This window comes from Morus notabilis, unplaced genomic scaffold (genome assembly GCF_000414095.1).
Source record: "Morus notabilis unplaced genomic scaffold, ASM41409v2 Scaffold195, whole genome shotgun sequence".
NCBI lineage: Eukaryota > Viridiplantae > Streptophyta > Magnoliopsida > Rosales > Moraceae > Morus > Morus notabilis.
In genome coordinates, this window is record NW_010360717.1 from 346498 (window position 1) to 367258 (window position 20761).

Sequence of the window (20761 nt, forward strand, 5' to 3'; positions counted from 1 at the left end):
CATCCCCGGGTCAGCCCCGGGTCAGCCCGGGGACAGCCCTGGGATAGCCCCGGAGCATCCCTGGGATAGCCCCGGGTCAGCCCCAGGGCAGTCCCGGGACAGCCTCGGGACAGTCTCGGGGCAGCCCCAGTACTAATACAAACCCTGCCAAGAATGTGACGAAACTCGTAGCCAAATATGGGATGGGATTCAAGATCTTCAAGAATTGATAAAAACCGCGACTCGTTGCTTAGCAAAGCAAGAACCTTGGTATGGTGAAGACGCCACAAACGAGTATGGGAATTCGTTTGATAAGTCATGTTTGAACGCCACAGGGAAACCTTGATAAGTTCAGAATAGTTTCTTCAAGAACACAAGAAGAATATCTCACAATGTGAATAAAAATATCAAAACTTCTTATTAAATTCGTATTTCAACCTTAAATAGCCGAAAATAAGATAAAGATAGTCAAAATTGTAAAAGTTCTATTCTACCCTTAATGAGGTAGGCGCTTAAATAAAGATAAACACCTAAAGATAAGATAAAACACGCCTAAAGCTAATCGTAGGGAAGGAATCCGAATTTGAGTCTATCCCCTTCCTTTTAATTGCCGAATATGAAATTTAAATGTTTAAAACTAAAGCCTAACTCTAAAAAGATAGAATGATAATAAAATCAAGTCTTTATCCGCAATTTGACTTGATCCCTTGTGAAAATTGTGCCTAATCCTCTTGGTGTTGCGCTTAAGCCTCTAGGTCTTGCCCTTGCACGTGTGTCTTGGAATGACATGCGAATTGGCCATGTAATGGCTTAATGGATGTGTATGTCTGAATGGATTTCTTCCGGATCGACTTCGATTGAGTATTCCTTGTATCCCTAATGTTCTCATCACGGTGCACCCCCGGGACACCCCCGGGGCACCACCGGAGCACCCCCGGGGCACCCCCGGGGCACCCCTGGGCATCCCCGGGGCACCCTCGGGACACCCCCGAGGCACCCCCGGGAGTCCCCCGGGGCACCCCGGGACACCCCCGGGGCTAATGAGGACATGAGGGAAGCAAGGAATACTCACGATCCATCTTCGGATAAACACTTGATTTCGTCAAAATCTTATCTTTTAGATTTAAGTTTAAATTTAAACATTTAAATCCCATTGTATGCATTTAGAAGGAGTTGGAGTCAAATTCAGATTCCTTCCCAAGGATAAGCTTTTAGGCGTGTTTTATCTTGTTTTTAGGTTTATCCTCATTTAGGCATTTCTATCTCATTAAGGGTAGAATACGACTTTTACAATTTTTAAACTCTTCATGTTATTTTTGGCTCTTTAAGGCTGAAATTCGATTAATAAAATAGTTTTGATGTTTTATTCACATTGTGAGATATTCTTCTTGAGTTCTTGAAGAAACTATTCTGAACTTATCAAGGTTTCCATACTCATTTGTGGCGTCTTCACCATACCAAGGTTCTTGTTTTGCTAAGCAACGGGTCACGGTTTCTATCAATTCTTGAAGATCTTGAATCGTAATCCCATATTTGGTTACGGGTTTCATCACGGTGTTGGCGTGGTTCGTAACAGGAGCACCCCCAGTGCACCCACGGGGCACCCCCAGTGCACCCCAGGGGCACCCCCGGGAGACCCCCGGGAGTCCCCCGGGTGACCCCCGCGAGACCCCAGGGACACCCCCGGGGCAGCCCGGGACACCCCTAGGACACAACCGGGAGACCCCCGGGGCACCCCCAGGGCACCCACGGGACACACCCGGCGCACCCACGGGGCACACCCCGGGGCACCCCCGGGCCACCCCTGGGGCACCCCTAGGGCACACCCAGGGCATCCCCGGGGCTCCCCGGTGCACCCCCGGGGCACCGCCGGGACACCCCTGGGGCACTGCCGGGACACCCCTAGGGCTCCCCCAGGACACCCCCGGGATACCCCCGGAGCACCACCGGGGCACCCCTGGGACACCCCCGGGACACCCCCGGGACATCCCCGGGACACCCCGTGGCACCGCCAGGAGACCCCCGGGGCACCCCCGGGACACCCCCGGGGCACCGACGGGGCACCCCCGGGAGACCCCCGGGACACCCCCAGGGCACCCCCGGGAGACCCCCGGGACACCCCAAGGAGACCCCCGGGTGAAGCCCGGGAGACCCCCGGGGCATCCCCGGGCCACTCCCGGGAGACCCCCGGGGCACCCCCGGGACACCCACGAGGCACCCCCAGGGCACCCCCGGGAGACCCCCGGGGCACCCCCAGTGTGATACGACCCCGCCAATAATGTGACGAAACCTGTAGCCAAATATGGGATACGATCCAAGATCTTCAAGAATTGATGGAAACTGTGACCCATTGCTTAGCAAAGCAAGAACCTTGGTATGGTGAAGACGCCACAACGAGTATGGAAATTCGTTTGATAAGTCAAGTTTGAACGTCACAAGGAAACCTTGATAAGTTCATAATAGTCTCTTCAAGAACACAAGAAGAATAACTCACAATATGAATAAAAATATCAAAACCTTTATTAATTTTTATTTTTCAACCTTAAATAGCCGAGTATAAGCTGAAAAGGTTTAAAAATTGAAAAGTCATATTCTATCCTTAATGAGATAGAAGCCTAAAATAAGATAAACCTAAAAACAAGATAAACGCAAGCCTAAAGCTTATCTTAGGGAAGGAATCCGAATTTAACTCCAACTCCTTCCTTCTAAATGCCTAAAGATAATCTCTTAGGGAAGGAATCCGAATTTGAATCTAACTCCTTCCTTAAAAATGCCTATTATGTAATATAAATGTTTAAATTGAAACTTAAACCTAAAAAGATAGGATTATGATAAAGACAAGTCTTAATCTGCAATTTGACTTGGTCCCTTGCTGGAAATTGTGCCTAAGTCTCTTGGAATATGCAAGTTGGCCATGCAATGGCTTGATGGACGTTTAAATTGATTGTCTTTCTTCCGGATTGAGGGCACCCCCGGGGCACCCCCGGGGCTCCCCCGGGGCTCCGTCGGGACACCCCCAGGAGACCCCCGAGACACCCCTGGGGCATCCCCTGGACACCCCCAGGAGACCCCCGGCCGACCCCCGGGGCACCCCCGGGCCACCCCCGGGGCACGCCTGATACGAACCCCGCCAACAACGTAACGAAACCCGTAACCAAATATGGGATTACGATTCAAGATCTTCAAGAATTGATGGAAACCGCGACACGTTGCTTGGCAAAGTAAGAACCTTTGTATGGTGAAGACGCCACAAACGAGTATGAAAAATCCGTTTGATAAGTGAAGTTGAACGCGACAAGAAAACCTTAATAAGTTCGGATTTGTTATTTTCTCTCCATATTTTATTTTTTGCATTGTTTTACTTTGTCTTAGATTACATCCACACGCTTGAATTATTTTTATTGCAAATTATGTCTTAATTTAGGATCTAATTGTAGTGTTGCTTTGTTTTTCTAATTTTTGAATGACAAGATAATTTAATTAGGGTCACATAATACAATTTTATTTTAGATTTATTCTTATGTTTTTGTATTCTTTAAAAGATGTTTAAGCACCTTATAATTATTCATTATTCTTTTCACATATTATGTACGGATGTTGAAATCGGTCAGTTATAGTTTTGATTTTCTTTGTTTCGATTATAAGCGTTGAGTTTTAATTAGCTTTCGTAGTGATCAAGGTATCGTATGAACCTTCTTCGCCATCGCTGGTCGAGCTTTTTATTGAGAATGGCGGAAGAGATGACCAAATCCGCCGACCTTGGATCCTCTACAACATCTGCAACTAAGTCCAGATCGCTCTGGCCTTCTGTCCTCCGTTGGATCCCCACCTCCACCGATCACATCATCGCGGCCGAAAAGCGCCTTCTTTCTCTAGTCAAGTAATTTCTTTTCTGTTAGAACCCTAAATTGAATTTTGTTGCCGAGTTTTTAATTGGAAATCGCTGAAATAGAGACTTCCGGATTTTGTTCGTTGCGGCGGTTGAAATTGGCCGTTGGTTAGTTTCTAGGTTTCTTGGAATTCCATAAGATTTTTCGTTTGAATTCTGAATTTCAAATTTCTTTCCCCCTTTTTTGGATTTGAACCGTCCAATTGGTTTGGTTAAGTTCACAACCCTACTTTCTTTATTTGCTTGAGTTGGCAACTTGACGTTACTTTCTTCCTTGGTTTGGGTTGAAATCTGTATTTTCCAATTAAACATGGGCTTTGGAAATATGTATACCTGTTTTGAATTCCATTCATTTAGGTGTTTTGATGACTTGAAATTGAGGCGTCTCATTTGGATGTATGTGTGGATTGCCTTTTCAATATCAGGACTCCCTATGTTCAAGAACAGGTTAATATAGGCTCCGGCCCACCGGGTTCCAAAATGAGGTGGTTTCGATCTTCGAGCAGTGCGCCAAGGTTCATCAACACTGTCACATTTGACAGTAAGGGCGATTCTCCGACTCTTGTGATGGTCCATGGATACGCTGCTTCTCAAGGCTTCTTCTTTAGGAATTTTGATGTTCTTGCAAGTCGTTTCAGAGTCATTGCGATTGATCAGCTTGGGTGAGCTTCACGGGTCTTAATATACTATGTTTTTGTAATAATGTTCCGTTGAATTTGTTTGTTTGTGTGTGTGTGTGTGGATGTTTTGCTCCTTCTTCAATGAAAATGGATGCTTTTTCTGCATCATTGTAACTTTCTCTTGGACTTTCCCGATTTTATAAAATATTTAACGTAATTCTTTCTGCTTGAGGTTTTGCACACACACATTTACATGTATATATATATATATATATATATATATGGTGTGCGTTGATGTGTAAAGCGGTCTAGTATTAAGAAATTCTTTCGAAGTTTCTCGGGCTATATTACATTTAAGAAGATGGTAACTGTTTAACTAGTATTTAAGGTCTTGGGAACTGTTTAACTAGTACTTGTTGTGTATAATGCTTTATAATTTCAATATTTCTATTTTTTTCATTGTGCTTCGGGTTTTAGACTCTTAGTCTTGTTTGTTTAAATTTCTTGCAGTTGGGGTGGATCAAGTAGGCCTGACTTCACATGCAAAACCACTGAAGGTAGTTTTATGCCATCTTTAGATATTAACGTAGATGAAACGTGTGTTGATATTCTTTTCTTGTTAACCTGTGTGGATGAGATAGTTATATATTTTATTCACATTGTAACCTGTAAGCTTGCAACTAAATGCAGAAACCGAGGCATGGTTCATTGATTCCTTTGAAGAATGGCGAAAAGCCAAGAACCTCACCAACTTTATATTACTTGGACATTCATTTGGAGGATATGTTGCAGCAAAGTATACTCTTAAGGTGATTGCTTTCTGCTACCGACTTTTTATTCGGACTATAATGGTGCTGTTATCTAATCTCTGTCTCATTGTTATCTTCGTAATAGCATCCAGAGCACATTAAGCACTTGATTTTAGTTGGACCTGCTGGCTTCTCATCCGAATCTGATGGAAAATCAGAGTGGCTTACTCGGTTTAGAGCAACATTGAAAGGAGCCCTTGCAAGCCATTTGTGGGAGTCTAATTTTACTCCTCAGAAGCTCATCAGGTGTCCCTTTTTATTTTCTTTTTGATTTGAAATACCTTCTGTGAAATGTTTTTGAAAAAGCATGTCCAGTAGAAACGTTGAAACTTCTAAATTTTCTTTTCATCTGATTCCTTGTTATATTGGGCTTCTATTTTTCTGTGGACATTACATGCGTGCTTATGGATTTAAGACGCTACTGGCTGTTGCTCACATATAACTGGCAGAAATGTGTGTGCATGTTTATGTTTGTGCTTCATTTTTAGAAATCTTAGAAACTCGTCTCCTGGCATCATCTCCTAACCTAGTTCCAGCATCTATTTACTTTTATGCTTCCACATATTGGTTCCTCTGTTATCTGTAATTAATATTTGTGTCCACCTCCTTTCTCTCCACCCGTGATCCGATGAAGTTGAAGGCATGCACTAGAGTCATCTCTTACTTTGTTTACCAAGTTCCAAAAAATTGTGCTGACAACTGTTTTCACTCCATGATATTTGGAGTCAAATAGTACCAGTTGCCTTAATCATTTAGGGTTCGTTTGGTACGAGAATTCAAACCAGAGTGATTCTAATCATGATTTTGGAACCAGAACTATGATTCATGATTTTGGGTTCAAATCATGATTTTGAAACCATGTGTTAAGCCCCCGGTGAGGCAAGTATATGTGAGAAGGGCCAGGAAGGGAAAAGGGGAGGGCCCAGAACTGATCGAAGTGGACCCAGGACTAGGCTAAATGAAGTGGGCCAGCGGAGAAGTGGGAAGCCCACTTGGGGAACTGGGAACAGACGGTTAGAGCCTGGGGGATATTAGGGGAGATCGTGGGAGTGGAGAGGGTGTGAATTCTATGCATGAGTAACTGCTAAGGAGTTTAGGGATTACTCAAAAATCCACCATTATCTTATTTCCTATTTTCCAGTTTTCTGTTTCGTTCTTCTTCTTCCATCTTGAATTCTAGGGCCTTTTCCGAGCCTTGAGTTGTAATAATCGATTGAAAGCAATAAAAACACGTTGAGTTGGATCTAGGAAATATCAATCTGTTGACAAGTTCTTAGTTAAACTTCTAGGATCCTATCATTTGGTATCAGAGCCGACGATCCATGGCTCATACATCGCCGGCGGTTAGTAACCCAGGACGCGTCTCCAGCTTGGAAGGAAGCCTCGAGTCGATCAGAGAAACCATTCAGCTGATGGGGGCGATCATGGACCACATACCGCAGTTGCAGGAGGATGTTTTGGCATTGGGGGCCCAGATTGGCGACGTCCAAGGGGCTCTTCACCGACTGGAGACCTTGATTGGCCGCAGAGTGGAGACCCAACCCCCAGCTCCCCCGCGACGGGAGCAAGGACGAGACCGTGACCGGCAGGGGATGGCTGATTCGCCAGACAGGGGCCGCGGAAGAATGGACCCATCAGGGAAGACGACTCGAGCTTCCGATCTTCCAAGGGGAAGATCCGTACGGCTGGGTATTCCGGGCGGAGCGCTACTTCACCATTAATGGCGCCGAGGAGGAGAAGGTTATGGCGGCCTCGGTATGCATGGAAGGCAGGGCGCTCGGCTGGTTTCAGTGGCTGGACTCACAAGACCCGTTCACCGACTGGCGAGATTTGAAGGCAGCAATTCTTTACCGCTTCAGCCGCGCGAAGGACGGCGACCCGACGGAGCGGCTAATGGCGCTGCGGCAGGACAGCTCGGTGACGGAATTCCGCGACCGGTTTGAAGCGTTGGCTGCATCCATGCGAGGTATTCCTGAGCCCATCTTTAGGGGGGCCTTTCTTAATGGGCTTCGAGAGGATGTACGGGCCGAGGTTAAACTACACCGGCCCATAAACCTCCAGGAGACCATGGATCTGGCCCAACAGATCGAGGAACGGAATGAGGCCGTAGATAGGTTACGGAAGGGGAGGTTGGGTCGAGGATGGAGAATGGATGGGTTGGGAAAGGAACTGGGGGTGAATGACCGAGCCTATTCCCCTTAGGGAATTCAAGGAACTCCCTTCAGTCCAACCAGGGAAAAGAGCAGAGCCTTTCCCAAAAGCCTCGGGGTTGGTCACCGCATACCGCGGGAGTGTCAGAGGGAGGAGGGGCAGGCTTCAAACGCCTGACTGAAGAAGAGATCCAACGGCGGAGGGCGAAGGGGTTGTGTTTCGGTGTGATGAGAAATTCGGTCCGGGTCACCGATGTAAGAATCGGCAATTGCAGGTGCTGTTGTTGGCAAAGGAGGACGGGGAAGGAGACGAGGAGTTGGTGGAGGAAGAGGAGCCTACAACCGAGGAAATAGAGGGAGTGGCTGGTCTGTCGCTGAACTCGTTGATAGGGATTTCATCCTCCAACACCATGAAGCTGGTGGGGACTCTAGGGGACCGAGAAGTGGTGGTGTTAGTAGATAGCGGCGCCTCCCACAATATTCTGTCAAAAAGGTTCATGAGCGAGATGCAGATTCCGATGACAGCCACAGGGGGATAGCTTGCTTTCGACAGCAGGGACTGTGTAAGGGTGTGGAACTGCGGATCCAGGGATACAAGGTTATTGGGGATTTTGTCCCGTTTGAGTTGGGGTGCGCCGAGGTAGTACTGGGGGTGACTTGGCTGCGAACGCTAGGGGAAGTAAGGGCAGATTGGCAGAAATTCACAATGAAGTTCCAAGCGGAAGAAGGCTGGACTTGCCTGAAGGGGGACCCGACCCTAAGCTTGAAACCGGTAAGTTTTCGCACTCTGACTCGTAAGTTCCATAGAGAAGTAGTAGGGGCCTTGTTGGAAATATATTCACTAGCAGGAGAGGAGGGGAGCGATCCTGAGGACAGTGGGCCGGACTCCATTCAGGGGGTCTTGGCTCAGTTTCTTGAGGTGTTCGAGGCCCCTGCGGGGTTGCCTCCCAAGCGTGGAAGGGACCACCAGATAGTGCTCAAACCGGGGGCAGAACCGCCTAACATTAGGCCGTTCCGGTATCCCCAAGCACATAAAAGTTAGATTGAGAGGCTGGTCGCAGAGATGTTGTCCTCGGGAATTATTAGGCCGAGTAGTAGCCCTTTTTCAAGCCCGGTTCTATTAGTCAGGAAAAAAGACGGAAGTTGGCGTTTTTGCATCGACTACCGAGCTCTCAACCAGCTCACGGTGCCGGACAAGTTTCCGATCCCCATCATCGACGAGCTGCTGGACGAGTTGCATGGGGCTGCCGTGTTCTCCAAGTTGGACCTAAGGGCAGGGTACCATCAAATTCGAGTTAAGGAGTTTGATGTGGAGAATACAGCGTTCCAAACGCACGAAGGACACTATGAATTTCTGGTCATGCCGTTCGGCCTGACCAACGCGCCTGCCACCTTCCAGGCCCTCATGAACAAGGTCTTCCAGCCATACTTGCGGAGGTTCGTGTTAGTATTTTTCGACAATATTCTGGTGTATAGCTGGACATGGGAAGACCATCAGGAGCATCTCGCCACGGTTTTAGAAGTTTTGAGGAGGGAACGGTTGTTTGCCAACCGTAAGAAGTGTTCCTTTGGGCAGCAACGGTTAGAGTATTTAGGCCATGTCATCTTAGCAGCCGGGGTAGTAGCCGATCCGGCCAAGGTGGAAGTGATATTGACATGGCCCATACCAAAAAACGTCTGCGGGGGTTCGGGGATTTCTGGGGCTGGCAGGATATTACCGAAGGTTCGTTCAAAATTTTGGGCGGTTGGCACGACCATTGACCGACCTACTCAAGCGGGGGGAGTTCAAATGGACTGAGGACGCCACAGCCGCCTTTGTGGCACTCCAGCAAGCAATGACTAACCTTCCCATTTTGGCAATGCCAGATTTTGCAAAACCATTCGTGGTGGAAACGGACGCCTCGGGCTCTGGCCTAGGGGCAGTGTTGATGTAGCAAGGTCGGCCGATTGCCTATTTCAGCAAGGCACTATCAGGCAATACCCGGTTCCGTTCGGTGTATGAACACGAACTCATGGCAGTGGTCTTGGCGGTATAGAAATGGCGCCATTATTTGCTCGGGAGACACTTCATGGTGCGGACTGACCAGCAGAGCCTGCGGTTCCTGATGGACCAGCGGCTTTTACCTCCGGAGCACCTTCGCTGGGCCATTAAGCTTTTTGGATACGATTTTGAGTTGCAATACAAACAATGGGCAGCGAACCATGTGGCGGATGCCTTGTCCCGGCGCGAGGAATACTCCGACATGAGTTTAGCCGCGTTGTCCGTTCCACAAGTCTTGAATTGGGATGAGATTCGGCAGGACCAGCTGCATGATGAGGACTGTGAGGTATTGATCAGGAAGTTGGAGCAGGGAGAGGGGGTGGTTCCTGGATTTTCACTCCACCAGAACTTGTTGTGCTACCGCGGCAGGGTGGTGTTACCACCACAGTCCCCCTGGATTCGTCAGATGCTTCATGAGTTCCACGACTCGGCTTTGGGGGGACACTCCGGGTTCCTACGCACTTACAAGCGAGTCGCTAGTAACCTATTTTGGCGAGGCATGAAGAGGGATATACGCCAATACGTTGCTGACTGCCCCGTTTGTCAGCGTTCCAAGTCGGACACCCTGGTCCCCGCAGGCTTGCTACAGCCGCTGCCTATCCCAGCGAGGATATGGGAGGACATCTCCATGGACTTCATATGTGGTCTGCCACGGTCACAGGGGGCTGATACCATCCTGGTTGTCGTGGACAGGCTGTCCAAATATGTTCATTTCCTACCTTTGTCTCATCCTTTCACAGCCAAGAAAGTGGCTGAACTGTTTCTGCGAGAGGTGGTGCGGCTCCATGGCATCCCAGCCTCCATTGTCACTGATCGAGACCCACTTTTTATGAGCCTCTTCTGGCGCGAACTGTTCTGTATGCAAGGCACGAAATTGAGCCGCAGTTCGGCGTATCACCCCGAGTCGGATGGGCAAACAGAGGTCATAAATAGGTGCCTGGAAGTGTGTCTACGTTGTTTCGCAAGTGACACGCCCTGTTTGTGGTCGCAATTCTTGCCGTGGGCTGAATTTTGGTTCAACACCAATTTTAATGCGTCAGCTAAGCACTCTCCTTTCCAGGTGGTATACGGCCGGGATCCTCCCACAATTCACCGGTTTCAAGACTCCCCTTCAGCCGTGGAAGATGTCAACCAGCACCTTCAGTAGCGAAATGAGCTCTTGGATGTCCTAAAGGGGTATCTCGTGGGGGCACAGCAACGTATGAAGAAGTTTGCCGATGTGCACCGCAGGGAACTATCCTTTGGGCCGGGAGACCGAGTCCTCCTCAAACTCAGGCCTTATCGCCTCAAATCTTTGGCTCGGAAGCCAAATGAGAAGCTCGCTCCTCGATTTTATGGCCCCTTTGAGGTTTTGGAGAAGATTGGGGAAGTGGCCTACTGCCTCGCGCTACCGGCGGACACGAGGATACATCCAGTTTTTCACGTTTCCCAGCTTAAGCCATTCAGGGGTATGGATTCAAGGTGTTAGCCTCTTCCGCCTCACCTTTCAGATGAGCTGGAACTACAAGTCAAGCCTTTGAATGTCGTCCGGGGTCGATGGTCACCCTTGGGCGGGAAGCGTCTGGCTGAGATCTTGGTTCAGTGGAAGGGCCTGCAGGATTGGGAGGTTACATGGGAGCTCTTGGACGTGTTCCAGGCGCAGTTCCCTGATTTCAACCTCGGGGACAAGGTTGTCTTCGAAGGGGGAAGTGATGTTAGGCCCCCGGTGAGGCAAGTATATGTGAGAAGGGCCAGGAAGGGAAAAGGGGAGGGCCCAGAACTGATCGAAGTGGACCCAGGCCCAGGGCTAAATGAAGTGGGCCAGCGATAGAAGTGGGAAGCCCACTTGGGGAACTGGGAACAGACAGTTAGAGCCTGGGGGATATCAGGGGAGATCGTGGGAGTGGAGAGGGTGTGAATTATGTGCATGAGTAACTGCTAGGGAGTCTGGGGATTACTCGAAAATCCACCATTATCTTATTTCCTGTTTTCCTGTTTTCTGTTTCGTTCTTCTTCTTCTTCCATCTTGAATTCCAGGGCCTTTTCCGAGCCTTGAGTTGTAATAATCGATTGAAAGCAATAAAAACACGTTGAGTTGGATCCAGGAAATATCAATCTGTTGACAAGTTCTTAGTTAAACTCCTAGGATCCTATCACCATGATTCAGAATCAGGGGTTTGAATCACCCTGAATGAAGAGAGGAAGTGGTTTTAGAATCATGATTTGAGTTAGTTTAAAACATCTGTTAAGCTCCTATTTCTCGGTTAGTAGTATTTTGACAGAATTCAAGGAAAAACTAATAGAAAGCTTGATTTGTATTAATGGCGGAAGATTGGTTACAGGAAGATAAGGGGATTTTCGAGATATCCCTTGCTCTCCTAGGTTTCCACTTCTCAGAAGTTTGTACAAATGAATCGATGCCCCTTTATTCTACCTCCTAATCGATTTATACTACTAAGCCTTATTTCTCTCACTAATTCCAAGAACTAACTAGTAACTGCCTGCTGACTCAGCCACTTCCTATTTCCTCTCCCCGAGTACTTCCCTCCACCTCAGCAACCACTTGAGTTTCAACTACCAACCTTGGCTCGTGGTGGCGTTTCCTCCGAGCATATGCAAAACGCACGGGAGGCTTATCATTACCCCCGCCCCAAAGACGCACCTTGTCCTCAAGGTGAAAGTGAGGAAATCGCGCATCAATAGCATCATTCCCACATATCCTCATGTGCCGGCAAGTGAGCCCAACGGATTAACACCTCTAAATCAGTACGGCCACCGTGAATTGTGTGTCGCACCCTAAGCAGATCGGCCGGCTCCGCGCACATCTCCAAGTCACCTATCAGCTGGGGTGGTAGAGATGAGATGGCCTGCCCTTGTCCAACCACCCCACATAGCTGAGAAACATGAAACACAGGATGAATGGTCGCCGAGTCTGGCAAAGCCAAACGATAAGCGACTGGCCCAACGCGATGCGTAATCCAAAAGGGACCATAGAAACGCGGGCTCAACTTCTCATTACGGCGGCGAGCCAACGAAACTTGACGGTAGGGATGAAGCTTAAGATACACCAAGTCGCTCACAGCAAACTCCACATCTCGCCATTTACCATCCGCAACCGCCTTCATCTTCTGTTGAGCCCGAAGAAGGTGGAATTTGAGTAGATCCAACATGGCATCTCGATCCTGTAGCTGGCGCTCCACTGAATCCACTAGCGAAGATCCCACACTGTACCGCAGCAATGGTGGAGGCAACCGGCCATAAACCGCTTGAAAAGGAGTCATGCGTGTGGCAGTATGGAAAGAAGTATTGTACCAATACTCGGACCAAGCCAACCACTTATGCCACTGTCCGGGCTTATCGGAAGTAAAACAACGTAAATAGGTTTCCACACTCCGATTAAGCACCTCGGATTGGCCATTGGTCTGTGGGTGGTACGCCGCACTGCGCGAGAGGGTAGTACCCATCTGTTTGTGTAAGTCAGTCCATAAACGGCTAAGAAAAACACGGTCCCGATCCGAAACAATGGTGCTTGGGACCCCCATGCAGCCGGACAACCTCTCGGACAAACAGCGTTGCAACCTTCTCCGTAGAAAACGGATGCCTCAAAGCAATAAAGTGGCCATACTTGCTCAAACAGTCAACAACCACTAGGATAGTATCGTAACCCTCCGAACGGGGTAGGCCCTCAATAAAATCCATAGATACATCTTCCCACACCTGTTCCAGAATGGGTAAGGGTTGCAATAACCCTCCCGGGGCCAAAGTGGACGCTTTACACCGTTGACATATCTCACAACGGCCCACATACGCGGTTACATCGCGTTTCCTTCCCAACCAAAACCAGTCGGCCGCAAGTCGACGGTAGGTCTTCAATCCCCCCGAGTGGCCACCTAACACTCCGTTGTGATAAGAATGTAGCAATCGCTGTACAATCGGAGACGTACGAGCCACCACCATCCTACCCTTATACAACAAACGGCCCTGTCTGATGGAATACCCCGGAAACGCAGCCGGATTGTGAGGCAAATCCGACCAAATCTTGGCTAACCGGTCATCCTGCAACACCTGTTGATGGATCTCTTCGGTGTTGACAAATGTGGAAGCTATCTTGGCGGCCATAGCTGGCCCAACCGCTACCCGTGACAATGCATCCGCGGCTCTATTCTCAACCCCATGCCGATATTGAATCTCGAAGTCATATCCCAACAACTTGGTGAGCCACTTTTGATGTTCCATGCTAACGAGACGCTGCTCCAACAAGTACTTAAGGCTACGCTGATCTGTTCGGATCACAAAATGATGCCCCAAAAGATACGGCCGCCACTTTTGAACGGCCAAAACAATGGCCATCAACTCTCGCTCATAAACTGACTTGTTCCGTGCTTGAGCGGATAGGACTTGACTGAAATAAGCAATGGGCCGTTGATCTTGCATCAAAACTGCCCCCAAACCAAATCCCGAGGCATCTGACTCAAGCACAAATGGCTTTGTGAAATCTGGCAATGCTAACACCGGCACACGTGTCATAGCCGACTTCAACCTTTCAAAAGCCTACATTGCCTCAGCGTCCCAACGAAAATTATCCTTCCGGAGCAAATTGATTAAGGGCCCTGCAATTTGACTATATCCGGCCACAAACTTCCGGTAATAACCCGTCAACCCGAGAAATCCCCGTAACTCTTTCAAATCTGTGGGAGGTGACCAATTAACCATGGCCTCTATTTTAGTAGGATCAGCTGAAACTCCCTCCGCAGAAACAATATGGCCAAGGTACTTAATAGAACACTGGCCAAAACTACACTTCTTAGCATTGGCATATAATTGGTATCGCTGCAAAACCGATAATACTTGGCCAAGATGGCATGCATGCTCCTCCAAGGAATGGCTGTAAATGAGTATATCATCAAAAAAAACGAGTACGAACTTACGGAGGAAAGTGCGAAGGACGTCATTCATGAGCGATTGAAAGGTCGCCGGAGCATTAGTAAGACCAAAAGGCATAACGAGAAATTCGTAATGGCCCTCATGTGTACGAAAAGTTGTCTTCGGCACGTCCTCGGCTTTTATTCTAATTTGATGATAACCCGATTTAAGGTCGATCTTGGAAAACACCGTTGCGCCATGCAACTCATCCAAAAGTTCTTCTATTACCGGAATTGGAAAACGATCGGGAACTGTCTCCCTATTCAAAGCGCGGTAATCCACGCAAAACCTCCAACTACCATCTTTCTTCTTAACTAGCAAAACCGGACTAGAATACGGACTGACACTTGGTTGTATTATGCCCGCCGCTAACATCTCCCCAACCAATTTCTCAATTTTCGTTTTCTGAATGTGAGGATACCGATAGGGTCTAACACTTATAGGGGAAGTTCCCTCTTTCAAAACAATTGCATGATCCTTAGTTCTAACCGGTTGCAGTCCTTCCGGCATTTCAAAAACCTCCCCATATATACTCATCACCCTTTGCAATTCCAGAGGAACTACCTCTTCCTTAACCGACTGTCTCACACCAAGAGCCCCTAACTCTACCCAAACCCCTTGTCCTTCATGTCTCAAAGCCCTCATTAAAGCCTTGAGCGTTGCCGGTGACTTGTTCAATCCCGGATCACCTTTTAATGTCACTTGCCTCCCTCCCAAACTGAACTTCATGAGTAAGGTCTTCCAATTCACAGATACAACCCCCAAAGTTTCCAACGATTGGATACCCAATATCAAATCTGAACTTCCTAGTTCCAATGGTAAAAAATTTTCAACTATTTCAATTCCTTGCATGGAAACTAACACTCCCCGGCAAATTCCCTCTCCTCGCACCGCTAACCCGGTTCCCATCACCACTCCATAACCTCCCATCCTATCCACTGGTAAATTCAATTTCTGAACCAAATCACAAGAAATGAAATTGTGGGTAGCCCCACTATCTATTAACACAATTACCTCACAACCATGGACGACCGCTTTAAGCTTTATGGTTTTCGGTGCTGTCAAACCCACGACTGAATTGAGGGATAATTCCACCATTCCTTCTTCTTCAGCCGTCTCAGTCTTCTCCACTTTTGCCTCACCCTATTCCTCTTCCTCACGGACAATCAAGACCTGCAACTCACGATTCGGACAACGGTGGCCAAAGAAATATTTCCCATCGCACCGGTAACACAGCCCCTTCTCCCTCTTAGCTTGCAACTCGGCGTCAGTCATACGCCGAAAGGGCGCTGCTCCCGTGACCTGGTTCGTTGTCTTCCGTTCGTCTAGAGTTCTACCTTTTTCATTCGGGGCTCCATTAAAACGCAGACCACTAGTGGTCGTTTGGCTCCCTTTATGTTCATTAATTCCACTTCCTTTTCCCCAAACCGGAAACGTTGGGCCTTGGCCTTTTGGGCCGCGTACCATAAGGTTACGCTCTCCCACCCTCTAGGCTACCTCCATACTTCGACCCAACCCAATCAGTTTCATCAGCCTTATCTCTGCCCGTACCTCAGGCTTCAAACCGTTAACAAATGAACTCTCCAGAACCTGCTCGGAGATGTCCCTCAACGGCGTTGCCAGGACCTCAAATTGCTTCCGGTATTCTCTCACCGACGACTCCTGTCGGAGGGACAACAACTTCTCACACAAGCTGCCTTCTTGCGTTGGTCGGAATCGCTCGAGAATCATCACCTTCAATTCCGAACCATCCTCCGTCCATCCTCCTATTGAAACCACGCCAAGGCTTCTCCATCAAGACTGACAACTGCAACATCCAACTTTTCGTTCGCCGTCAGGCCGTTCATCGTAAAATATCTTTCAGCCCTAAAAACCCAGCCATCGGGGTTTTTGCCGTCAAACGTCGGCATTCTCCACTCGCCTGGTCCGACAGTCGACGCGCGTTCCAGATTCACGCGGTTGCCTGACTCTCTTGCTCGTCTCTTCCCCTGGCGTCGTCTGTCTCACCGGAGCTTCTACTCCGGCTGTCTGGGAATTCCGCCGTTCTTGGCGCTGGAGATTCATCAGTTCCTCCATTCTTGCCAGCAGCAAGTCCATACCTTGCTCCAGTCAAGGAATCTTCTTCAATTCATCTCGCACCTTATTGCCTAAAATTGTGAATCTAGAATCTCGCAAGTGCACGAGTCAACAAGTAGTAAAATGATGAATAACCAAGTATCGTCCCACAGGGATTGAGTGTTTTTGAAATCAAGTTGCTAAGTTAATTCTATTCAAGTTTTAAGAAGAAAACTAAAGTTGATTTTCAGATGTTAAAAACTAATAATAATTTGACTGTAAGAAAATGAACAACAAAGATAAAACTAATTAATAACAAAATGTGCAAATAAAATTGGCCAAAGTCACTGTGCGTGGCTCACAATTGCTAAACTGTCTCCTATCAATGCTGCGCGATGCTGCAGCAACGGACAGCAACGAAGACTTCTTGTTAACCAGATTTACTAAACCAGGGATTTTCCAATCCTCTGTCTACTGTCCTTAAAGCTAAATCTCACAAATCCCTTTGCAAATCTAGACTCTAAAATCAGATAATGAAGCTCTAAATCATAAGGTTATGCAAGACACAATATATTCATATATCATGTGAATCAAAAATCTAAAACAAGATCTAAGAACTTGCACTATTCAAGCTGTGTCCACTCAACTAAATATTTCCAGATCTAGTCAAAGCTATACTCCCCTCTTATGATTTCCCAATCACAGTTAAGGCACAAATTCAGCTCACTTGAATAAACAAAGAAATAATCATCAGATCCATTCAACATCAACTAACATTTTAATATTTAACAACTCAACAATCTCAGCCAACAAATCATAATCTCATAGAGTTATATATATATGGATTCGAGTTCAGATTTATAAAGGAACGTAAATATTATTTAACAAAGTAAAACAGAGCAATGAGAGTAAGAAAAACTAAGGTGAAGAGAGGAGAATCAGAATCCCCATTTTCCAAGGTTTCTTCTAAACGCTTCCTTCATCCACGATGAACCTTCCTTTACGTTCAACACCCTGTGGCGGTTCCTTCTTCTTCTTTCCAGTACTGGAGCTGGTACTTGATCAGAGAAATGGAGGTGGTTTCCTTTTCCAAGTTCAGCCGCCTCTACGTTACAAAATATGACCAAGGACCCCTTCTTTCTTCTCAGCTGCAGGTACTTATTGTACCCTAATTCCACGTGGCAGCACATGAGAAAGCCTCCAATGAGTGGCTCAATCAGCACCCTTCACGGACAAAATCAGCCCATTAACCAGCTCAGGTCCAGCTGTCAGCAAAACACACGTCTGGCCCAGCTCGTCTTGCTGCAGCAATGCTGACTAGGATTCCTTAATACTCCAGAAACGAAAAGCTGCTCAAAGCTCCAAACGACCACGTTTTCTTAAAGCTGAGATTATAGCACAAAGCGCACCTGAATTAGCTCTTTTTAAACACTATTCACGAGAGAGAGAATTTATGAATCGCAAATAACTAAAAACAATTAACAAGACAAAATAAAGGAGAAAACTAATACTAATTACCCTCTAGGTAATAATTTAAACCTGGGAAATGCTCAATTAACTCTATTTTCATAGAGTTATCACACCTCCTCCAATTCCCTTGCGACCTCCTCTCTCGTTCCCTCGGTCTTCTCCTTCTCGCGGTCATCGGTGCGTCTCGTCATACCAGGAAAGTGCTCTGATACCAAATGTTAAGCTCCTATTTCTCGGTTAGTAGTATTTTGACAAAATTCAAGGAAAAACTAACAGAAAGCTTGATTTGTATTAATGGCGGAAGATTGGTTACAGGAAGATAAGGGGATTTTCGAGAGATCCCTTGCTCTCCTAGGTTTTCACTTCTCAGAAGTTTGCACAAATGAATCGATGCCCTTTTATTCAACCTCCTAATCTATTTATACTACTAAGCCTTATTCCTCTCACTAATTCCAAGAACTAACTAGTAACTGCCTGCTGACTCAGCCACTTCCTATTTTCTCTCCCCGAGTACTTCCCTCCACCTCAGCAACCACTTGAGTTTCAGCTACCAACCTTGGCTCGTGGTGGTGTTTCCTCCGAGCATATGTAAAACGTACGGGAGGCTTATCAACATCACATCAGATTCTGAATCATAATTCAGAATCATCCAAACCAAACACTGATTCTGAATCATAATTTTGAATCACTGTAAACAAACACTAATTTTGAACAAGGATTCAGAATCATGATTATGGATCCATCTACCAAACGCACTCTTATATTTTTGTATTTTTATAGGGGTTTAGGTCCATGGGGCCCCAATCTTGTCCAGAGGTACACAACTGCTAGGTTTTGTTCTTATTCAACAGGGGAGATGCTTACTGGAGAAGAGTCCAAATTGCTAACAGGTAGTTGATATCAATGTTTATCTTATGTTAGACCTACCTTATAATTTACAAGTTCTCTTATGGTTTCGTTTTCATTTGAAGATTATGTGTACCATACTCTAGCGGCTAAAGCTAGTGGGGAGCTGTGCTTGAAATATATTTTTTCTTTTGGAGCATTTGCAAGGATGCCCCTTCTACAGAGGTGACAATCCTACTTCTCTGAGCTCTCTCTGAAAAGTCTCTTTTTTCTTTTGAATTTTTAGTCATATGAAGAGATGAAGTTATGCTTCTGCTTGATGAATTGTCGTGGTTTCTTTTCTGCTTGAAGTCCAAAATAGTCTTCTTGAGTGTTGAAATTGTGTAATAAGTTAACTACCGTTGCGTTTTCAATATAGCTAATATATTTTACCACTTGTGAAGTCAAAGACGTTTATGTTATGTTGCTATTCTGCCTAAAGTTGGCATGTGATCCTCTTGCGTTTTTATGGACAGTGCATCAGAGTGGAAAGTGCCAACAACTTTTATATACGGCTATCAAGACTGGATGAACTATCTAGGAGCTCAAGAAGCTCGCAAGCATATGAAGGTCCCCTGCGAGATAATTAGAGTTCCTCAGGTCCTTTTCTCTGTCTGTTTGTGATCGCCCTTTAATTGCTTTGAGTTGATCCATGAATTATTACTTGTATAACCCACCCACTGATGTTGATATGAATTATTTCGTGAAATCTAATTGCAGGCTGGGCACTTCGTGTTCATAGACAACCCTAATGGTTTCCACTCGGCCGTTTTCTATGCTTGCTGTAGATTTATTTCATCCAACCCCGAAAACGAATCCATTCCCGAGGGTTTGACATCCGCCTGACAGGTGTTCACTGTAATCTTTTCTATTTTCTCCCTAATCCGTGTGTAACAGTTAAATTAGGCATACAAATGACTCTTAAATTCGTCCATGGAACAACTTAAATGCTTTAAAATGTAGTCAAGTGAATTGTTGTATACATAAAATGCCATAGCCGGTGTGTTTGTTGTGTACATTAGTAAAACAAATAAAATGAGGGAAATTTTATTACTATATTCCGTAAAAGGACCTTTGCACTTTTTGCTTCTATTCGGTATCATGACGTCTTAATACAAGAGCATGAAGCTAAATGGTGACTGGTGTGCCTTAAGCACGTGTTAAATAGGTAAATTTAGCATGAATGCATTGCGAAAATGCGGTCCTCCTCTTGACTTAGAAGTCTTCTCTTGTTAACGTGTGTAATCAGCCAGCTTAATTTGCAATGATATATATAATCTATATACGAGATTACTTAGCTCTGTTGATTATTTTTTCTTCTAACACACTAAGGTGCGTTAATTATTAATGCTGGTCATTGCCTCTAATCACCTCGTGATCCTAGTTCAAACCATGATTGCATGGCTGTTTTGTAGTGGCACAAAAATACTGAATCTGCAGCAACATTTTGTGAAACAACGTATTGCCTACATTGATTGCTCACTCAAACGGTAGCTATTATGTCAGTACTACTTTGGAGGTTCATTTATTCTTTTTAAAAAAAAATTAAAAAAGAATGAGGCAACGGATGTGGGTCATCTTTCTGTCTACAAAATATGTACTCAAATTTCTGCCCACAATAATCTCTTAACAGTGCCAAGTTTAATGATGCATGACAATCTAGGGGGAAAAGAATAATGCAAGTCACGTTGCTTGCACTTTGTGTATTCACGTCAGACTTCCATATGTCCTGACCCGAATAAATGTGTTGCCGGTTCCCAACTCTTAAATTGGATACTGAATTATATGATTCTGTTTTTTTTTTTTTTATCTATTTATTTTTAGGTGGGGGTGAGGTTCATGATTGACATGTTTGGTAGAGGGATTCGTTCCTTGATTTGAATCAAGGTTCATAATTCGTTGCAGTATTTTCTCTCATAAAAAATTCACATAAATTAAAAATGATTCAAATCACATGATTT

General features: G+C 46.2%; 1 protein-coding gene across 1 annotated transcript; it reads left to right on the plus strand.

The window, feature by feature from the left end:
- The first annotated feature begins 3569 nt into the window (after positions 1-3569).
- LOC21399082 (probable 1-acylglycerol-3-phosphate O-acyltransferase) lies at positions 3570-19864 on the plus strand. Its single transcript, XM_024165045.1, has 9 exons — positions 3570-3859; positions 4294-4530; positions 4999-5045; positions 5179-5297; positions 5383-5543; positions 18696-18805; positions 18887-18986; positions 19277-19400; positions 19521-19864. The coding sequence occupies exons 1-9, from the start codon at positions 3666-3668 to the stop codon at positions 19644-19646; spliced, it is 1218 nt and encodes a 405-aa protein (XP_024020813.1). The 5' UTR covers positions 3570-3665; the 3' UTR covers positions 19647-19864.
- The last annotated feature ends 897 nt before the right edge of the window (positions 19865-20761 follow it).

What these genes read in the sequence shown, in the direction of transcription:
- LOC21399082 (XM_024165045.1), top strand. Translation starts at nt 3,666, where the DNA reads ATGAACCTTCTTCGCCATCGCTGGTCGAGCTTTTTATTGAGAATGGCG. An exon ending in CGCCTTCTTTCTCTAGTCAA is followed by an intron (nt 3,860 to 4,293) that starts GTAATTTCTTTT and finishes TTTCAATATCAG; the next exon opens with GACTCCCTATGTTCAAGAAC. An exon ending in CACATGCAAAACCACTGAAG is followed by an intron (nt 5,046 to 5,178) that starts GTAGTTTTATGC and finishes AACTAAATGCAG; the next exon opens with AAACCGAGGCATGGTTCATT.